A 20,844-nucleotide genomic window follows, 5' to 3' on the forward strand; every position below is an offset into this window, starting at 1 on the left:
TGCTATGGGCCGCAAAGTTTTGCAGGCCGTAGTGTCTTAAGCGTCCGTGAGAATGTTTTCCAAGGACTGCTTTGGAATGTCCCACGGTCCTGTGTCCCCCAATGATACGAGCGAGAAGATTTAGATTTTTTTTTTATTTTTTTTTGTGAACTCACCTGTAAAATCTTTCTTGCTTAGTTCATTGGGGGGGACAGCTCCCACCCATTGATTTCTATGTTACCGCAAGTAATAGCGGTTGATTTGCCAGTATGGTCCTCACTTCTGGTTGAGTCAGACTGGCATTTGTTTGGTTATTGGTGGTTTTCGATATGGTTTTTTCCTCCTACTGCTTGGGCACAAACTGATAACTCCTCCCCTGCCGGCTATACCCCCTCCAACCTGGAGAGAGCATATCACTTTTCAGCCTGGTGTCGCCTCCTAGTGGCAGCAGCAGCTATACCCACGGTCCTGTGTCCCCCAATGAACTAAGCGAGAAAGAGATTTTACAGGGAGAAAATCTCGTTTTCTCATCACTTTTGAAAAGTGGCAGTAAAAATGAAAAGTCACATATTATTGCGCAAATATGGCATGCGCCATAATTTGCAACTTTTTTACACCTGTGCCTTAAATACTTGACCTCAGACATAGGCCTCTTTCACACGACCGTATGGCTTTTTCTGTGTTTTGCGAGCCGTTTTTTCCGGATGTTTCCGTTTTTAGTTCTGTTTTTCCGTATGGCATATACAGTATACAGTAATTACATAAAAAAAAATTGGGCTGGGCATAAAATTTATCTATCTTTTAACGCAGGGATGCCCAACCAGTTGCCCACCAGCTGTTGCAAAACTACAACTCCCAGTATGCCCGGACAGCCTACAGCCAACAGGAGGGCATGATGGGAGTTGTAGTTTTACAACAGCTGGGTTTTAACGGAACGGAAAAATGGAAATACAAAAACGGAATGCATCCGGAACCATTGAAATGAATGGTTCCGTATACGGACCATATACAGAACAGAAAAAACGGCCTGTAAACGTAAAAAAATTAAAACGTCGTGTGACAGAAGCCATAAATGAAGAGTAAAAACCAAATGCAACCCAAACTCCATACCTGATGCATAAACATAAATTTGTTCAAAGTTCAGCATATTTTATGTACATTTTAACTGGAAAATGTTGCAAAATGTCACTTAAATGCTGAGTTGTCTTTTAGTTGACCCGTTATTCTAGGTCCTTGCATATCCTTATATAACGAGGGAATCAGTGCGCTAAATTACTGGGTGTATGGCTACAAGTTGGTCACTTGCCCAGACTATCAGATAATTTGATAGACTACATAAATCACCGAGTTCAGAATGAAGGCGTTTCTGCTACTGAGCAACCAGCTCCGAAATACAATGATTTCATAAGGCCCTGACAGCGCTGTGTGTTTGTCGTAACATGCTTCACTGTAGTCATCTTCTCTTTTTCTACAGTGCGTGGACTTGAGTTGCAATGAACTGACTGAAATTACTTTACCTGAGAACCTCCCTCCCAAATTGCATGAACTGGACCTGACTGGCAACGCACGGCTGCTGCTGGACCACAAAACCCTGGAGCTGCTCAAGTGAGTGGCCTCTTAATGCAATTTTCATTTTCCCAGTCCACCAACAAATGTCTTGTAAGGATGTCATGTGCAGATCTAGCGCTCTGTTTTATGGTCGGGGGGGTTGATATACAACTATATGCTCTGATTACATGTAAATTGGGTCTCGCTTTATATCCGGATCCAGATACAGTGTACTTGGAGGTTTGCAGCCTGTCTTTACCACTATTCAGCAAATGGATGTGTTTATAGCTCAGAAACTGGATGATCTAGAGCAGGGATGCTCAACCTGTGGCCCTCCAGCTGTTGTAAAACTACAACTCCCACGATGCCCTTCTGTAGGATGATAGCTGTAGGCTGTCAGGGAATGATGGGAGTTGTAGTTTTGCAACAGCTGGAGGGCCGCAGGTTGCGCATGCCTGATCTAGAGAATGGCGTCACTCACATCAGTCTGTATTTCCTCTATCTTGGACACACACATACATGCACACACTAGACCCAGGTCGAGGTGTCCCATTAAGACAACTTATCCCTGCCACAACATAGGGGATAAGTGTCTAATCAGCAGAAATCGAACTGCTTAGGCACAGGCTCCCCGTTTGTGTATGGAGCAGCAGAAATGTTTGTGTTTGCTGCTCTTTCCAACTCTATAGGACTGCCGGAGCTGAATAAAACGGCAGTGTGCATGCATGACCACCATTCTATTCAAGTTGGGGAGCACAGGCCCTAGTTCTTGTGATTGACTAGGATCCCCGCTGATCAAACACTTTATTAACTATCCACATAAGTTGTCTTAATGGGAAAACCCATTTAAGAAGCTGAGAGAAAACCCAGAGTACATGAAGGAACACTGCACAACCACGGGAAGAACATACCACCACCTCCATGCAGTAGTTCTTGGCCAGAACATTTTTCTGAGAAAAATTATTGCCATCCATCATGACAGCTCTCAGAAGGGATCTCGCCAAGCTTTGAATAGAGATTTGCCTATTGGAAATCCGAGGTGTGTTTGCCAGAAGATCAGTGGCAGAAATCTGAGGCTGACCGAGTAGCTTTTCCTCACGGAATCTGCTCGAAGAATGCTCATTCTTCTCACTGAGGTGGTTTTCTATTCTGTGGACCAAAATTGGTGCAGATTTTTTCTAAGGCAGGTGAAAGGGGTTACATAAACTACCTACTTGCCTTAGAGACTATTTTTGAGATGTATTATTCCACAAATTTGCCTTTCAGTAGTATGGGCAAGTTGTGTGGGAACTGTAATGACCGTGATTCTTGGTTCCCAGAAACTGCACTATAGTATATAGACAAAGATGAAAGTGAACAAATCACAGACATAGATAGCTCCAGGAAATTTTAGGGAATAGTCACACTGAGTATTTTCTGTGCTGAAAAAACAATGATGCTGATCTATTTTTATTTTATTTTTTTGGCATGTGGAGTTTCACACTTAATGCGGTTTTGAGGTGGATTTTCAATCCTGCCCATTTCAATGGGAATTCTGGGCATGAATTCAGCATGGAGTCTGTGTTGAGAATTGACAGTTCACTTTTGTTTTTTCACTCTGCGTTTTTTTAAAACAAGAAATGGGGAAAAAAGCTTAGGAAAAATTCACATGAAATCATTTGGGGAAATCTGCATGCGTTTTTGGCACAGGATCTGTAACATAAACATACGCTAGCCTTAAGAGATTCTTATAGAAGCCTTTTTTATGACCCGACCTGCCAAAACAGAGGTTACCTCCTTGTGTAGAGAACCTTCCAGCTTCCTTGTTCTTCCAGTGATTTTCCTTTGAGCTTATTCATAGGTGAAGGAGTTGCGTAAGAGTGTGACATGTATAGACGTTTATATAATTGCTGAAACAGCCGGGCACACAGTGGCTCATAGCTGGCTGCTTTGGAAACATTAAAGGTCACCTTTGTGGAATGTGCAGTGGTCACGGGACTTCTCTCTGTCCTACTATTTCATGCTGTGTCTGATGCAGTAAAGTCAAACTGAGTTCTCTACAAGTGGTATGTGTTTCATTACGCCCTTGTAGTTCAGGTACCCATGAGAGCAGTAGCAGCTCCGTTGCCTCATTTGTGTCGTCTTGGGCAGATTTATAATGTTCTTCTAGTAAGTGAGCATTCAGGTGAAACTTCACTTGTATGGTCTGCTATGTGATGCTCTAGACTGGAGTTACATGGAAGATTCAAATTTCTATAAAATGTTCACGTTAAGGCTAACTGCACACACAAATGTGTTTGATGCGGATTTCATTGCGTTTCAGGCTCTGACCCTGCATGTTACATGGGACTTTTGTCACAGATTTGCCATAGGTTTGCACTGCAAAGAATGAAATCCACAATCCATTGACATGTTTTGAATTTCAAAATGCACACCACCAGTTAAAGGGGTTATGCAGGCAATATATAGATGATCTTAGGTCATCAATATCTGATCGGCACAGGTCTGACACCTGTCACCCCCACCGATCAGCTGTTTCAAGAGGAGGTGGCACTCCATGCGAGCGCTGCTTGTTATTACCCATCGCTTCCCTTGCAGCTGTGGCGTAGTGTAATTACAAGTACTCGCTGTTCAAACAGCTGATTGATGGGGGTGCTGGGTGTCAGACCGCCACTGATCAGATATTGATGACCTATCCTCAGGATATATATTGCTGCACAATTTGTACTCAGCAATTTTTAAAAAAATATATAATCTACTTAGCTCAGTGATGGCTAACCTCCGGCACTCCAGCTGTGGAGAAACTACGACTCCCAGCATGCTCCATTCATTTCTGTGGAGTTCTGAGAACAGCCAAGCATCTTGGGTGTTGTAGTTTTACCACAGCTGGAGTGCCGGAGGTTAGCCATCACAGGCTTAGCTAGTACTGTATTAGTTAACACTGAGCATAAATTACAGCTGGAGATCCGGGGCTGCAAAACCCACATGAATTACTTGCTGCACATATCACCCACTCTATTGCAGAGAGTGAAATTCACACAGTGGAAATCCGCAGCATGAGATATGCTGAGGATTTCAAAACGGCACTGCAGTCAATTTATGCTGGCGATTTTTTTTTTTTTTTTTTTTTTTTTTTTTTTTTTTGCACAGCGTGTGGATGAGAGCTCTTAAAATCTCATTCACTTTGCTGGTACTGTGTAATGCTGCAGATCTGCTGCACAATGCCACATGTCGACATACCCCTTTGCTGTGGATTTTCTGCACAAAAATCCAAGCATCATCTGCACCACGTGCAGGGCTTGTTCACTTGTAACGGATTTCCGGAAGATTTTGCAGACAATAAAATCTACACTGATTACAGTGCACGCAAAGGGACCTTTTTCATGCAGAAATGAACCTGCAGTGTGTATTTTTTATGCTTGCAGCATCTCCATTTCTGTTGCAGAATCGACGCAGATTTTCTGCATTGATTGATTGGAAAATCCACAGTAAAACCAACCTGACTGTGGACTATAAGACGCAGGCCCTTTTTTGCAAGATTTCTTTTCTTACAAAAAATTGTGACTTCTAGTCCAAAAATGCAGTAATTACTAAAACAAGGGGGTCCGCATTGTTATGCTGTGATGCAACATGGTCAACTCCGCGTTCAGTTGTGTTACGGCCAGATATTACGCGGGATGCATGTGTCGTTATTACCGTCTGAATTGCTTTCTTTTCTATAGCAGTAACATTCGATGTTTTAAAGTGGACCAGCCGTCTTGTGGATTCTCTGCCAGTGAAGCCTCTGGAGCGCCTGCTGTATGGAGTCATGGATACACAGAAGCTTCCGGAACCAAGAATAAGTATGTTGTGGTCTTATTAAAATATATATCCATATAAATATATCAGTGTGTTTATGCCTTTTAAATCAATGAGCAACTTTGTCATTCACTGTGCATGTCAGAAATAGTTTCTCACGTGAAACTTGAGCTGAGGACTTTAAAAGCGGACACAGCCGCTACGTCACACTGTATCCTGTCCTTTACCCTCAGCCTTTGTTTGGTGCGGTTGCTATGCGACATCTGTAAGTGATGCGGATTGCCTTCACAACGCAGCATTGAACACAACTTCTGCAAGTAGAGTCCCGCATTTCATCTGAATTCATTGGTGGCTGAAAGGTTTTGCTTTCAAGTGTCTGCATGGCATGATGTCATCTGTGGGGAATTTAACTGCTTGTCTGCCACCTGCTTGACGTTTACACAGCTCTGTTCCCACAGGACCTGTCCATGCAACTTTTCTCCCTGAGATATCTGCATCCTTTAAGACTAATACTTTGTCTGGAAGGATATGTCTTTGGCATAGGCAATCCCCCATTTTCCCCCCTCATTAATTGTCTCTTGCTTGGTAGCTGCTTTGCTGCTAAGTTATATTACATCTAGGCTGATAACATCATCTTCCCCGCTCTCCAGGCTGTGTGTAGCTTCCCTCTTGGTCAACAACTTCTGTGACAACCGAGAAGCAGTATATGGGGTTTTTGATGGAGAACGCAATGTGGAAGTACCCAGTTTGCTTCAGTGCACCATGTGCGATATCTTAGCTGATGAACTGCAAAAAACCAAGAGCGAGGAGGAGTACATGGGGAACACCTTCCTCGTAATGCAGAGGTAAATCTGATTATTATAGAAACATAGCAATAAATGCGCAGATTACGAGCCACCATTCTCATAGCAGTATTCTATGCTTATCTATCCATAATACTACTAGGTAATATAAAAAAAAAAAAAAATATTATATATAATACAATAATAGTGTATTAGAAATAAGACTTCTGTGGAAAGGTATCATATACACGACATTGCCTGTATATTCCGACTAGGGGCAAAAAGGCATTTATTGGTTAGATACTTGTTCTGTCGGAGATCAGCACTGTCAGGTGTCTGATGGCTACTTATTTCCTTCTCTCCTATTGAAGAGCCATTTTTGGCCGAGCAAAACCTGCATGTCCTAAATCAATCACTTATGCTGACCACTACCGAATGTCGGTGTCTTTCTCTTCTCTTTATGACCGCAGCATGTAATATCGCCAGTAATCCATCTGTTAGATTCTTATTCGGATACAATTTGTATAAACCCTAAACTCCTTTTGATTGTAGGAAGCTGGGTACTGCTGGACAGAAGCTTGGAGGCTCTGCTCTTCTATGCCACATAAAGCATGATCCCATGGACCCAGGGGGTTGTTTTACACTGACCTCTGCCAATGTGGGCAAATGCCAAACTGTGCTTTGCAGAAACGGGGAGCCACTCAACCTTTCCAAGGTGTACACTGCTAGCTGCGATGAAGAACTGATGCGCTTGAAGCAGCATAAGGCAATTATCACAGAGGTAAGGAAAATCTCATTATGAGATCCGTGACATTAAAATAGTCTTATTCCCAAATCAACCCTTATAAAAGTCCCCTTCAATATCAGTTCATGTTATTGGATAGATATTTAATATCTTTTACTCCAGGGATGCTCAACCTGCGGCCCTCCAGCTGTTGTAAAACTACAACTCCCACTGATAGTTGGAGGCTGTCCGGGCTTGTTGGGAGTTGTAGTTTTGCAACAGCCGGCGAGCTGCAGGTTGGGCATCCCTGTCTTACGCCATCTATTATTATACAGAGTTTTTTGAGAACATTCATAAATCCAAGAATATTAACTACAGTACAAAAAGCTATTCGCATGCTGCAGAACAATAAAAACCAGCTTGGATCTCTGAGCATGCTGCAGATTTTCCAATTTGTCACAGTCCACAGAAGCATCTGCAACACAATCCGTATATTGCACAGGCAGATTTTCTGCTGAGATGAAGGCTATTTGCACCACAGATTTTTCACTACCTGTAAACGTGACCTACAAAATTATTGTCACGTATACTATTATAACTTCATATGACATCCCACAGATGCTGAGAGGAATGCCAGGAATGTTTTTTCTTTTTTATTTGTCAAAAATCTTTTCCCAACTGAAGAAATGTAAATGTTAACATGTTTCATCTAAAACTAGAAAAAACTTAAAAGACCAAAGGTGTCCAATTGATAAAAAATGGAAAACAGTGTCCACCCAATAAAACCAAAAGGACACCCGTAGTTGTAACTCGGTACTAGCTCCCGAGTGAAACAAGCGGAAAAACAAGAAAACAGAGCTCATAGTACCAAAAGTAAAAATATAATTTTATTGTAACATGATTAAAAAATATATATAAAGCAATAAGTAATGTGCCGTTAAAGTGAATGGAAAGGTGGTGATCAATGGAATAGATTATATACGGTACACTGTACCGTATATAATCTATTCCATTGATCACCACCTTTTACATTTGACACGTGTGCTATCCCAGGGTGGCGCTCTTTTTCTGCTTCCATTCACTTTTTAACGGCACATTACTTATTGCTTTATATATATTTTTTAATCATGTTACAATAAAATTATATTTTTACTTTTGGTACTATGAGCTCTGTTTTCTTGTTTTTTCGCTTCATCTAAAACTAGTAAAAGAATATCTACATTTAACATTACCCATGTACATGAGCTGAATCCCAGTTGAATGAGATTTTTGATTCTTCCAATGTAACAGTAATGAACCCTCAAACATTAGGATGGAAAGAGAATGCGTCCTAGTCAGGGCCGAATGAAAGGCAGGGCACCAGAGGGCAGTAAACAGAAAGTAGGGGCCTCCACCACATCTGCAGGTTCAGACTGGTGCCCCTTTCGAATGTTCAGATATCTGCAGGAGCAGTAAGGCACTACAATCTAAACTAGACCCTGAATAGGAGTGAGCGGCTGCTATACCTGCAGTCCTATATTGGGGCTCAATAAATGAGATCCACAGTGCATGCCGGATAAAGCTTTCTCCCTTCTGTTTCAGCAAAGATATAATTTTTGTGGCCAGTAGGTCGCAGCATTACAAATCAATGTTGCCTCCTACTGGTACTGAAATAGCATGGCAGACTCTTTTATGTTTGGTGAGTGATTGTGGGAGGGGCTCCTTCTGAAGCTACTGTCTGTATGTATTTAGTACAGGCAACAGATCCAGTGTAATATTTTTTTTTGTATGTTCCTGTAACCCCTCAAGAGCCATTGACGCCCACTGTTTCCCCCTTACCAACCAGGGGTGATATTCTTTTGCACCTGTCCCTCCCCCACAGAGCCCCTGGAATACGGTCTTTCTCCAGTGCCCATTTCTATTGCTTATTTCCCATCCCCCAGATCCTGGACCCTTTGTGTCCCCACTACCCCTCTGACACAGTCAGTCTCCTCTTCACCCACAGATTCCCTAACAAGTACTGTCACTTCTCTGCAGTGCCTCTATTGCCTGTGCCACTTTCCGTTCCACTGTTCCTACTTCCCCAAGAGGGAAGTAGGGTCCCCTCTTGCCCCATTCACCCATACAGCCATGCCATATAGTGCTATCCCCTGCAGGCTAAAGCTTTTGGTTCCTAAGTAAAATATATTAAAGATACAAATTATTTTTAATTTAAAAATCATAATAAGTGAAATACAGAAAGCATTTACACTAGACCACTAGACCAACCTATATTGTTGCCATCTCTGCTCTTATAAGCATCACAGGCAAAGGGTGGCCAGATATTTTCATGTCTAGAAGTCTAAGGCGCTAACATAAGCTCTGTAAGGTTTTGAACTGCACACTGCTAGCACTATCCCTTACTGCCCTGGAGCTCTGCTATGCTATTCCTCAGGGCTTCTACACATCATCTATTGCCTTGCTTCTGTGAATCTGTGAACAAGTTCCATATCCTGGACTGAAACGTCAGAATACAGTCAATTCAGCCTAGAACAAGTGAAATAGCGGAATAACACATGTTTAAGTTTAAAATTAAAAAAAAAAAAAAAAACACTTTGGACTGACCGGCTGCAGCGTTTACACTAGACTGTGGACTGACCGGCTGCAGCGTTTACACTAGACTGTGGACTGACCGGCTGCAGCGTTTACACTAGACTGTGGACTGACCGGCTGCAGCGTTTACACTAGACTGTGGACTGACCGGCTGCAGCGTTTACACTAGACTGTGGACTGACCGGCTGCAGCGTTTACACTAGACTGTGGACTGACCGGCTGCAGCGTTTACACTAGACTGTGGACTGACCGGCTGCAGCGTTTACACTAGACTGTGGACTGACTGACTGGCTGCAGCGCTCACACTAGACTGTGGACTGACTACGTGGTCCCCACCAGATTATTTGCCCAGAGGTCTCCACCAAGCTTAATCCAGTCTTGGTCCTCGCACACACAAACAAAACTTGACAACCCCTTACAATAGACTATCAATTTGCTACATTAACATTGAAGTACAGTGTGTGGCTTGTTTCAGGGCTCATTACATAATAACCATTTGTACCTCTTGATTCTCCTTAAATGTCACTTTGCTTTATATTTCTCTGCAGAATACGTGGTTTTATAGTTATTTGCCAGCATGGTGTGAGGTGTAAGCTGAGAGCTCTGCTGACATTTCTATGACCCTTGAAATAGGAAGGTTTTCATGAGATGTTAATGAAATGTCAAAGCTGTAGGGATTTGTTGTCGCAGGCCTGGGATCTTAGATATTCCGCATTATTTGAATAAGTGGCTCATCCTGTGCTCATGTCCCAGCATCACAGAACAGTTCTCATTCATTCCTTCCCTCTTTGTGAAGCTATTTTCTTCTCTCTTGCCATCTTAAAAAAAAATAAAAAATCTCCCCCCTCCGTCCCGTGCAAAAAGTAATTGGAGCATAAATAACCCTGAACTGCAGATGGCTGGATAAAGCCGCTTTCTAAAGTGGCACCCACTACTTGCTTTAATGCTACCGTTTAACCCTTACATTGCTGAAGCTTGATGACCAAATAAAGACATGGATTTCATGCCAGAGCCCTGTGAAATGACTAATGCAGAGAATAACATGGCTGTCTTTAATAGCATTACTGAGCCCTAAGTTGCTTCAGCTGTCCCTAAAGCACATGCAGAAATTCACAAGCTATACGATGAAGAATTGATGGGTGAAAATCTGGTGCAATGTATGGTGTTGTGCAAGTTAGTTTAATTGGTGTACAATATGTTAATGTTAAGAGTTGTTTAAAAGAAAGGCCCCTTTCACACGGGCGAGTATTCCGCCCGGATGTGATGCGTGAGTTGAACACATTGCACCCGCACTGAATACCGACCCATCCATTTCTATGGGGCTGTTCACATGAGCGGTGATTTTCACGCATCACTTGTGCGTTGTGTGAAAATCGCAGCATGCTCTATATTCTGCGTTTTTCACGCAACGCAGGCCCCATAGAAGTGAATGGGGTTGCGTGAAAATCGCAAGCATCCGCAAGCAAGTGCGGATGCGGTGCGATTTTCACGCACAGTTGCTAGGAGATGATCGGGATGGAGACCAGATCATTATTATTTTCCCTTATAACATGGTAATAAGGGAAAATAATAGCATTCTGAATACAGAATGCATAGTAAAATAGCGCTGGAGGGGTTAAAAAAAATAATAATTTAACTCCCCTTAGTCCACTTGATCGCGATGCCGGCATCTCCTTTACTGAACGGGACCTGTGGTGAGCATTCATTATAGGTCAAGGACCTTTGATGATGTCACTCCGGTCATCACATGATCTTTTACTATGGTGATGGATCATGTGATGACCGGAGTGACGTCACCACAGGTCCTTTACCCAGGTCCTGAAGAAGGAATACAGAAGGAGATTCCGGGCTGCGCTATCAAGTAAACTAAGGTGAGTTAAATTTTTATTTTAACCCCTCCAGCGCTATTTTACTTAGCATTCTGAATACAGAATGCTATTATTTCCCCTTATAACCATGTTATAAGGGGAAATAATACAATCTACAGAACACTGATCCCAAGCTCGAACTTCTGTGAAGAGGTTTGGGTACCAAACATGCGTGATTTTTCTCTTGCGAGTGCAAAACGCATTACAATGTTTTGCACTCGCGCGGAAAAATTGCGGCTGTTACCGCAACGCACCCGCACATTTTCCCGCAATGCCCGTGTGAAAGAGGCCAAAGGGAAGGTGTGGAAAAAATATATAAAACCAGGTATACTCACCGGGTTCAAACCCCTTCTGTTCAGGGCCATCTCTGCAGTCAGTTGCTGGAGTAGCATAATCCTAAAGACCGGTGAGGTCAGGGATTGGCTGCAGCAGTATATGGGGCATGTCACCACTTCAGTTATGTAAAGAGTCTGGCCAGGAGGATTGAAGTGGTGGCGCTAGGCCAAGAGGATTTGAAGCACTGAGTAATTTCTTTTAACACCTTCACTGCCTTTGTCTGGGGCATGTTACTGAAGAGTAATAATGCTTTGAAAATGTCCTCCCAATATTGTGTCTTTTTTATTAATAACTTATAATTGTACATATTTATTTTTCAGGATGGTAAAGTTAATGGGGTGACTGACTGCACACGCATCTTGGGGTATACTTTCCTCCATCCTAGTGCTACTCCACGACCCCATGTACAATCTGTTGCCCTCACACCTCAAGATGAGTTCTTCATACTTGGAAGCAAAGGTTTATGGGATAGCATTTCAGAGGAAGAGGCTGTTGAGACCATACGGAATGTGCCAGATGCTTTGGCAGCTTCTAAGAAGTTGTGCAGTCTAGCTCAAAGTTATGGATGCAGTGGGAGCTTGTGTGCAGTAGTTGTACAGCTGAATGTCACCGAAGATTGCTTCTGCTGTTGTGAACTCAATGGTGGCATTCCTCCCCCTAGTCCTGGCATCTTTACTCCTTCTGTCAATGTTGTTATTAAGGACAGAGCTCCAGAAAGTTTAGGCATGCCATCTTCTAGCAGTGGCCTAGCCTCAGAAATAAGCAGTGAAATCTCAACCTCAGAGATGAGCAGTGAAGTGGGGTCTACAGCCTCTGATGAACCTCCTGCAGTTTCTCTTCATGAGAATGGAGTTGGCACTGGAGGTTGCCCCAGTGAGCAGCGATGTACACTACATCCTGTTTGCCTTTCTAGTTCCTTCCAACGTCAGCTGTCTAGTGCCACTTTCTCCAGTGCCTTCTCCGACAATGGTCTTGACAGTGAAGATGAGGAACCCATTGAAGGTGTCTTCTCTAATGGCAGTAGAGTTGAGGTGGAAGTAGATATTCACTGCTCCCGTTCCAAGAATGGTGGATTACCTGCACCTATACCTGTACAAGAACCTAGCGATGAGGGCATTGTTATAAGCGCCAATGAAGATGACCTTGTTACATTAAATAAGAAACAAGACTTTTCCTCCAATACACTTGGTCGTCAAAGAAGAGCAAATGGGTCAGTGGCACCTTCTGAAAAGAGTCACAACTTGATTGAAATTGCTGCAGATGCACCATTGCGAAAGACAGGTGGTTATTTTGCAGCACCTGCCCAGCCAGATCCAGATGATCAGTTTATTATACCTCCTGAACTTGAGGAGGAAGTTAAGGAGATTATGAAGCAACATCAGGAGCAGCAGCAGCTGCAGCTTCAGCAACACAGGCAGTATCAAATGGACCAGTTACCAGACTACTATGACACACCACTATGACACTTTCATTCCTCTTTGAAAACGTTTTAATAGGACTCCTTGAGCTTCCCTTGCTGTCCCAGTGATCTGGGAAAAAAGCAGAATTTTAGGTACTACTTATTTTCCTCCAAGCATCTTTGCCCAGCTTTCTTTTAAACCTTAGTAACCACCCAATTCTCACTCCTCCACCATTTCATCACGTACTTACAGTGCACCCCTTTTCTTTATACTAACCACCAGCTTTCCTCTCCAGACGCTTTAACAACCATCTTTTAATCACTGTTTTCCACAACATATCATGTTTAAGGAAATTAGTTTGAAGATGATGATTTTGATGAAAAAAATTTAATATATTGCAGAGAAACAAATAATACAGATTTGTAATATTTTTAATAAAAGAAGTAGTTTTGTTTATTTCAAAAAAAAAAAAAAAAAAACTGAAAAAAACAAGGCTGTGTGTGGCAATGGTAAAGACTTGTAACACAAATTTCCTTTTGGAAGTGAAGATATGAACTGACTGCTGTTGGGATGAGAGGGACCGTGGGAAGTGCTAGACGTTTGTAGATCAATATGACTTTAACTCTTAGGAGTTGCTTACTCTTTCCGGTGACCTTAAATCACGGAGTTTCACTAATTTTCTCTGAGAGAACAGTTGATTAGGAAATTGGCTTTTTCAGTGCTGGAAGAACCTGTCCGGTAAAACATGGCAGCTTCTCCTAGTAGTTGAAGGGTCAGTGTATATAGCGTATGTATTGTATAGTATTCATAATGATACACCATGTGGTGCCGAAACCATCAGAAGGGTGTTTTTGCTAGATTTCCGCACCAGGAGTATCTTTCTCAGCTGATGTGTGCATTATTGGGGAAATTAATATATTTTTTAGCTTTGAGAAGACACAACCAGCATAAAATTGCTACAAATTGAAGGTGTTTTTATATCGATCAAGCCCACGGTTCAGTTTAGTGGCTGTGGTGAAAAATAATGTGATTTTTCTGGAGAAAAAATAAAATGAACAATATCCGCCAGACCGTATTTTCCCTCCTGTGTTCTGTATTGCTGCAACCACAATCCAGCATGATTGTACAAAGCTCATGTAGATTCAGCTTACCAAGAGTTATATCAATGCTGAATGCACAAATGCAAATGTCATCATTTTTGGTATAATAAACATCAGACTTTACAAGTAATAGCGCATGTTGTCCCTTTTCTCAATTGGTTGGGTGCCATACTGGACTATGGATACGTGTAAACCATATGCCAATCAAATTAGTTGCCACAAAGTCTACCAGTCAAAGTTTTTCATCCAAGAATTGTAGTTATGCGATACCTCTGTATTAGCTAACTCAGTAGATTACAGATGCAAGGTTTTGAGGAGGCTTTAGCCTCTTCCTCAGGCATTGTGTGGTGCAGAAACTTGTTATATTACCATAGTTTATACTTGTAAATGAACATTCCTGTTTCTATGCCACTGCCTGAGAAAGAGTCCATAGCGATCTTTTAAATCTTGCAGCTGTAATCTACTCTGCCAATTAAAAGGTGTCCTACAGCTACAGTTCCTGGTTAACATGGTATAACACTTGACTACCAAAAATTTTGTGTACGGTATATGATTTACATCAGATGTCCTGTCAGTCTATTTTTCTATATTCAAAAACGGGTAGCTTGATTTTACATAGATAAATGGAGATTATAATATATACACACTACTCACAAAAAGTGAGGGATATTTGGCTTTCGGGTGAAATTTATGGAACACGTAAAAAATTCATTCTACAGTGATTATTAGATCATGAAAGTAGGACATTTTTTGTAGAAGCAGCAATGGTGATTTCTTCATCTCAAACTATTTATTGAAACAAAAGCCAACAGTGGTGGGTATACCCCCTCAAAAAATGTCAGTCTCAATAACTTGTCATGTGGCCTTGAGCATCAATTATAGCTTGACAACAACTTATCATGCTGTTCACAAGTTGATTTATTGTCTGCTGAGGCATGGCATCCCACTCTTCTTGAAGGGCGGCCCTCAGGTTATTGAGGTTCTGGGGTACAGAATTACGAGCCTCTACACAGTGACTTAGCTGATCCCATAGGTTTTCAATGGGATTCAGGTCTGGAGAAAGTGCAGGCCTCTCCATTTGAGGTACTCCAGTCTCCAGCAGCTGTTCCCAAATGATGCGACATCAATAAGCTGGTGCATTGTTGTCCATGAAGATAAATGTAGGCCTGTGTTGGTCATATAGAGGCACTATGACTGGATTAATGATGTTATTCAAGTATTATGGGCTTGTCACTGTAACATTCAAAAAGTGTAGGGAAAGTTTTATATTGAGTAGACACACCTGCCCACACTGTAACACCACCACCACCACAGGCTCGTCTGGTGACAACAGTGCCTGATGCACAGCGCTCTCCTTGACGTCTCCAACAACGTTGCCGGCCATCATTTCTGCTCAGCGTGAATCGACTATCATCAGTGGACAGCACTGAAGCCCACTGGTCCCTCGTCCAGTGTAGATGCTCCCTGGCCCATGCAAGAAGATGATGCCTATGCCTGATGGTGTGGTCAGGTACCCTTGCAAGTCGTCTAGCACACAGACCACACTGATGTAAATGGTTTCGAATGGACTGACATGACACTTGGGTGCCTCTAACCTTCCTTAACCGCCTCCGGACCGCCTAACGCACGGATACGTCCAGGAGGCGGTCGATTCATTCCTCCTGGACGTATCCGTGCATCATCTCGCGAGACGCGAGATTTCGGTCAGAGCAAAAGTTAGAGGAGTATTTCGGCAGCAACCTGCCAGCCAATGATCGTCGCTGGCAGGTTGCTGATTTTAAAAAAATCTAATCACAAGCCATCTAACACCTTATATTTATAAATATAAGGTGTTAAATGGCTTCTCTGCTCTTCTGCTGGTCCTTTTGGTCGGTTGGTTCCAGCAGAGGAGCAGACATCACAGTGAGTACCCACCAACACCACACTTAGCCCCCAGATCACCCCCCATCACCCCAATTAACCCCTTGATCACCCCTGTCAATCACCTAGTGAAAGGGAAAAAAGTGATCAGTGTAAACTGTCACTTTTTTTTCCCACTGGTATTGACTGATAGGTTTTAGGATAGTTTAGGCCCCTTGGTTAGGTAGTTAGCGTCGGTTAGCGCCCAGCCCACCGCACTCACTGATTAGCATATCGCTAATCAGCTTTTGTACTTTTATAGTATCTGTAAGTGATCAAAACTGATCACAGTCAGGTCTATAATACTATTGGTGTCACCTTAGCTCGCCCTCCACCCAAAACGCAGTGTTTGCCCGATCAGGCCTGATCGGTCGCCCACACGTGCGTTCACCCACGCTTGCCCCGCCGCAGTGACAAAAAATTATTATTTTTTTTATCACTGCACAATCACTTTACAAGCGCTGCGGCGATAAAAAATATCCGTTTTGATATTTTTTATCAATCGCAGCGGCCTCCGGAACTTCGCTAGCCTCCCATTTGTTAGACAGGCTTGCTTTTTTTTCTTGGGTAGTCTCAGGGAATACCCCTAAATTTAGTACTCCAAATGTCAAACAGGGGGTATTCTTCTGAAGAGGCCTACAGGATTCTGACCCAGTCGGATGATGAATGGGAACCCTCATCTGATGAATCTAGCGGGTCAGAATATGAGGAGGTTGAGGTCCCTGATAGCACCAGGCGTACCCGGCCCGTGTCGCTAGACCACAGGTTGCGCAGGATCCGTTTCAAGGGCAGCAGAGGGGCTGGCGCTCTCGGATTACGTGGTGAGGCATACACCAGCAGCGCAGCCCATCCTGGACCTAGTACCAGCACTGCCGTACAACATGGTGAAGTGGCGAGCACCAGAAGGGCAGTTGAAGCTGGTACGATGGCACGTGCAATAGTTACCCCGTCGCAGCCACCGCACAGACAGGTCCGTAGAGTCCCTGAGGTGCTGGCAAACCCTGATTGGCAGTCCCCAACTTCAGCCGCACCTGTAGTTCCCCCTTTCACCGCCCAGTCTGGAGTTCGGGTTGAGACAGCTCAGATCGGTTCGGCACTGGGATTTTTTGAGCTGTTCTTGACTGCGGAGCTCTTGGACTTAGTGGTGGCAGAAACAAATCGGTATGCCACTCAATTTATAGCCGCCAACCCGGGAAGCTTTTATGCCCAGCCTTTTTCGGTGAAAACCAGTCCAAGTTTCTGAAATTAAAATTTTTCTGGGCCTTCTCCTCAACATGGGTCGAACCAAAAAGCACGAATTGTGGTCATATTGGTCCACGAACCCAATTCATCACATGCCCATGTTCTCTGCTGCTATGTCCAGGACACGATTTGAGACCATCCTGCGTTTCCTGCACTTTAGCGACAACAGCACCTCCCGTCCCAGAGGCCACCCAGCTTTTGACCGGCTCCACAAAATTCGGCCCCTCATAGACCACTTCAACAACAAATTTGCAGATTTGTATACCCCTGAGCAAAACCTCTGCGTAGACGAGTCCCTTATACATTTTACCGGGCGCCTTGGCTTCAAACAATACATCCCAAGCAAGCGCGCTCTGTATGGGGTCAAATTGTATAAGCTCTGTGAAAGGGCCACAGGCTATACCCACAAATTTCGGATCTATGAGGGAAAAGATCAGACCCTGGAGCCGGTCGGTTGCCCTGACTACCTGGGGAGCAGTGGGAAGACAGTCTGGGACTTGGTGTCACCCTTATTTGGCAAGGGGTACCATCTTTATGTGGACAATTTTTACACAAGTGTGCCCCTCTTCAGGCATTTGTTCCTAGAACAGATTGGCTGCTGTGGCACCGTGCGACATAGTCGCCGGGGCTTTCCCCAACGGCTCGTTACCACCCGTCTTGCAAGGGGGGAGAGGGCTGCCTTGTGTAACAAAGAACTGCTCGCGGTGAAATGGAGAGACAAGCGTGACGTTTACATGCTCTCCTCCATTCACGCAGACACGACAATACAAATTGAACGGGCAACCAGTGTCATTGAAAAGCCCCTCTCAGTCCACGACTATAACCTTCACATGGGAGGGGTGGACTTCAATGACCAGATGTTGGCTCCCTATTTAGTTTCCCGACGCACCAGACACTGGTATAAGAAGGTGTCTGTATATTTGATTCAATTGGCTGCATATAATAGTTTTGTTCTCTACAGTAAGGCTGGGAGAACAGGATCCTTCCTCAAATTTCAGGAAGAGATCATTGAGAACCTCCTGTATCCAGGAGGTTCCGTGGCCCCATCCACCAGTGTAGTGAGCCGTCTACACGAGCGACATTTCCCCAATGTCGTTGCTGGTACCTCAACCCAACCATCACCCCGAAAAAGATGTTGTGTCTGTAGCAGGAGTGGAATAAGGCGTGACACCCGCTATTTCTGTCCTGACTGCCGTGACCACCCTGCCCTATGCTTAGGGGAGTGTTTCCGGAAGTACCACACACAGGTACACTTAGCATAGGGATTGCATCTCACAGGACAGGCACACAGATCTATTAGGGCCCTTACACTCACAGCTGCTGCAAACCTCTCCTTTCACCTGGGATAAAGTGCATAATGTACTTCGCCACATCTTTGGGCGATTTGCGCTTTGCACATTGTCCCATGGGGAAGGAGAGGTTTGTCCTATAAAAGGTAAAAAAATCACCAGTAAGCAAAAAAGTTAACGTTCAGTTCAAAAAGTTAAATAAAGTTTATATGTTCCGTTCAAATTTTATTATAACGTTAATAAATTTATTGCGTTGCGGCCTGGTTTTTTCTTTATTGTTTTTTTTTTTTTTACCTTCCAGGTGGACCAACCGATCGACTAGCTGCAGCACTGATGTGCATTCTGACAGAAGCATTGCGTGCTGTCAGATTACACAAAAGTCGGTGTATGCGGCGCTGCAAGACGAGATTTCTCCTCTGCAGTAAAAGATACGTTTGCCGAGGCATATGAGCTGAGGGGGCGGCGGTGTTCATATACTTTGGCAAACACTTTGTATATAAAAAAATAAATAAAAAATCCCGGCAATGATTTATTCATTCACATCGATTGATTTGAATGGAGAAATCTGGTTTGCCAGGGCATACGGGCTAAGTGGGTATGGATGTTGGGCGGAGCTCCTATGTCCTGGCAGACGCCTTTCCCCTCCTTTTTTTTTGGCAGAGATTTTTTCATCCACATTGATCGATGCGAATGAAGAAATCTGTGCCGTTCATTTTTTCTTTCAGCCCAGAGGCTGAACGGAAGAAAAAAATCTCATTACCCGTATGCTCAATATAAGGAGAATAGCAGAAACTCCTAATGCTGGCCATACATGTAATGATTGCGGAGACCCTCAAATGCCAGGGCAGTACAAACACCCCACAAATGACCCCATTTTGGAAAGAAGACACCCCAAGGTATTCGCTGAGGGGCATATTGAGTCCATGAAATATTGAAATTTTTGTCCCAAGTTAGCGGAAAGGGAGACTTTGTGAGAAAAAAAAATAAAAATCAATTTCCGCTAACTTGTGCCAAAAAAAAAATATTTATATGAACTCGCCATGCCCCTCATTGAATACCTTGGGGTGTCTTCTTTCCAAAATGGGGTCACATGTGGGGTATTTATACTGCCCTGGCATTTTAGGGGCCCTAAAGCGTGAGAAGAAGTCTGGGATCCAAATGTCTAAAAATGCCCTCCTAAAAGGAATTTGGGCCCCTTTGCGCATCTAGGCTGCAAAAAAATGTCACACATCTGGTATCGCCGTACTCGAGAGAAGTTGGGCAATGTGTTTTGGGGTGTCATTTGACATATACCCATGCTGGGTGAGATAAATATCTTGGTCAAATGCCAACTTTGTATAAAAAAAAATGGGAAAAGTTGTCTTTTGCCAAGATATTTCTCTCACCCAGCAGGGGTATATGTAAAATGACACCCCAAAACACATTCCCCACCTTCTCCTGAGTACGGGGATACCAGATGTGTGACACTTTTTTGCAGCCTAGGTGGGCAAAGGGGCCCACATTCCAAAGAGCACCTTTCGGATTTCACCGGCCATTTTTTACAGATTTTGATTTCAAACTACTTCTCACGCATTCGGGCCCCTAAAATGCCAGGGCAGTATAACTACCCCACAAGTGACCCCATTTTGGAAAGAAGACACCCCCAGGTATTTCGTGATGGGCATAGTGAGTTCATGGAAGTTTTTATTTTTTGTCACAAGTTAGTGGAATATGAGACTTTGTAAGGAAAAAATAAAAAAATCATTTTCCGCTAACTTGTGACAAAAAATAAAAAGTTCTATGAGCTCACTATGCCCATCAGCGAATACCTTAGGGTGTCTACTTTCCGAAATGGGGTCATTTGTGGGGTTTTCTACTGTCTGGGCATTGTAGAACCTAAGGAAACATGACCGGTGCTCAGAAAGTCAGAGCTGCTTCAAAAAGCAGAAATTCACATTTTTGTACCATAGTTTGTAAACGCTATAACTTTTACCCAAACCATTTTTTTTTTTTTAGCCAAACATTTTTTTTTTATCAAAGACATGTAGAACAATAAATTTAGAGAAAAATTTATATATGGATGTCGTTTTTTAAAAAAAAAAAATTACAACTGAAAGTGAAAAAGTCATTTTTTTGCAAAAAAATTGGTAAATTTCGATTAATAACAAAAAAAGTAAAAATGTCAGCAGCAATGAAATACCACCAGATGAAAGCTCTATTAGTGAGAAGAAAAGGAGGTAAAATTCATTTGGGTGGTAAGTTGCATGACCGAGCAATAAACAGTGAAAGTAGTGTAGTGCAGAAGTGTAAAAAGTGGCCTGGTCATTAAGGGTGTTTAAGCTAGGGGGGC

General features: G+C 43.2%; 1 protein-coding gene across 1 annotated transcript in view; it reads left to right on the forward strand.

Annotated features, from left to right (window-relative positions):
- PHLPP1 (PH domain and leucine rich repeat protein phosphatase 1) overlaps positions 1 to 14,215 on the forward strand; it is a 105,612-nt gene extending 91,397 nt beyond the window's left edge. The window contains exons 13-17 of the mRNA XM_040431509.1: positions 1,454 to 1,584; positions 5,229 to 5,348; positions 5,955 to 6,149; positions 6,639 to 6,867; positions 11,906 to 14,215. Coding sequence (XP_040287443.1) covers positions 1,454 to 1,584; positions 5,229 to 5,348; positions 5,955 to 6,149; positions 6,639 to 6,867; positions 11,906 to 13,048 — 1,818 coding nt within the window. The 3' untranslated portion in view covers positions 13,049 to 14,215. The remainder of the gene's footprint in view (positions 1 to 1,453; positions 1,585 to 5,228; positions 5,349 to 5,954; positions 6,150 to 6,638; positions 6,868 to 11,905) is intronic.
- The last annotated feature ends 6,629 nt before the right edge of the window (positions 14,216 to 20,844 follow it).

The sequence above is a fragment of the Bufo bufo genome, chromosome 5, assembly GCF_905171765.1.
Source record: "Bufo bufo chromosome 5, aBufBuf1.1, whole genome shotgun sequence".
Classification (NCBI taxonomy): domain Eukaryota; kingdom Metazoa; phylum Chordata; class Amphibia; order Anura; family Bufonidae; genus Bufo; species Bufo bufo.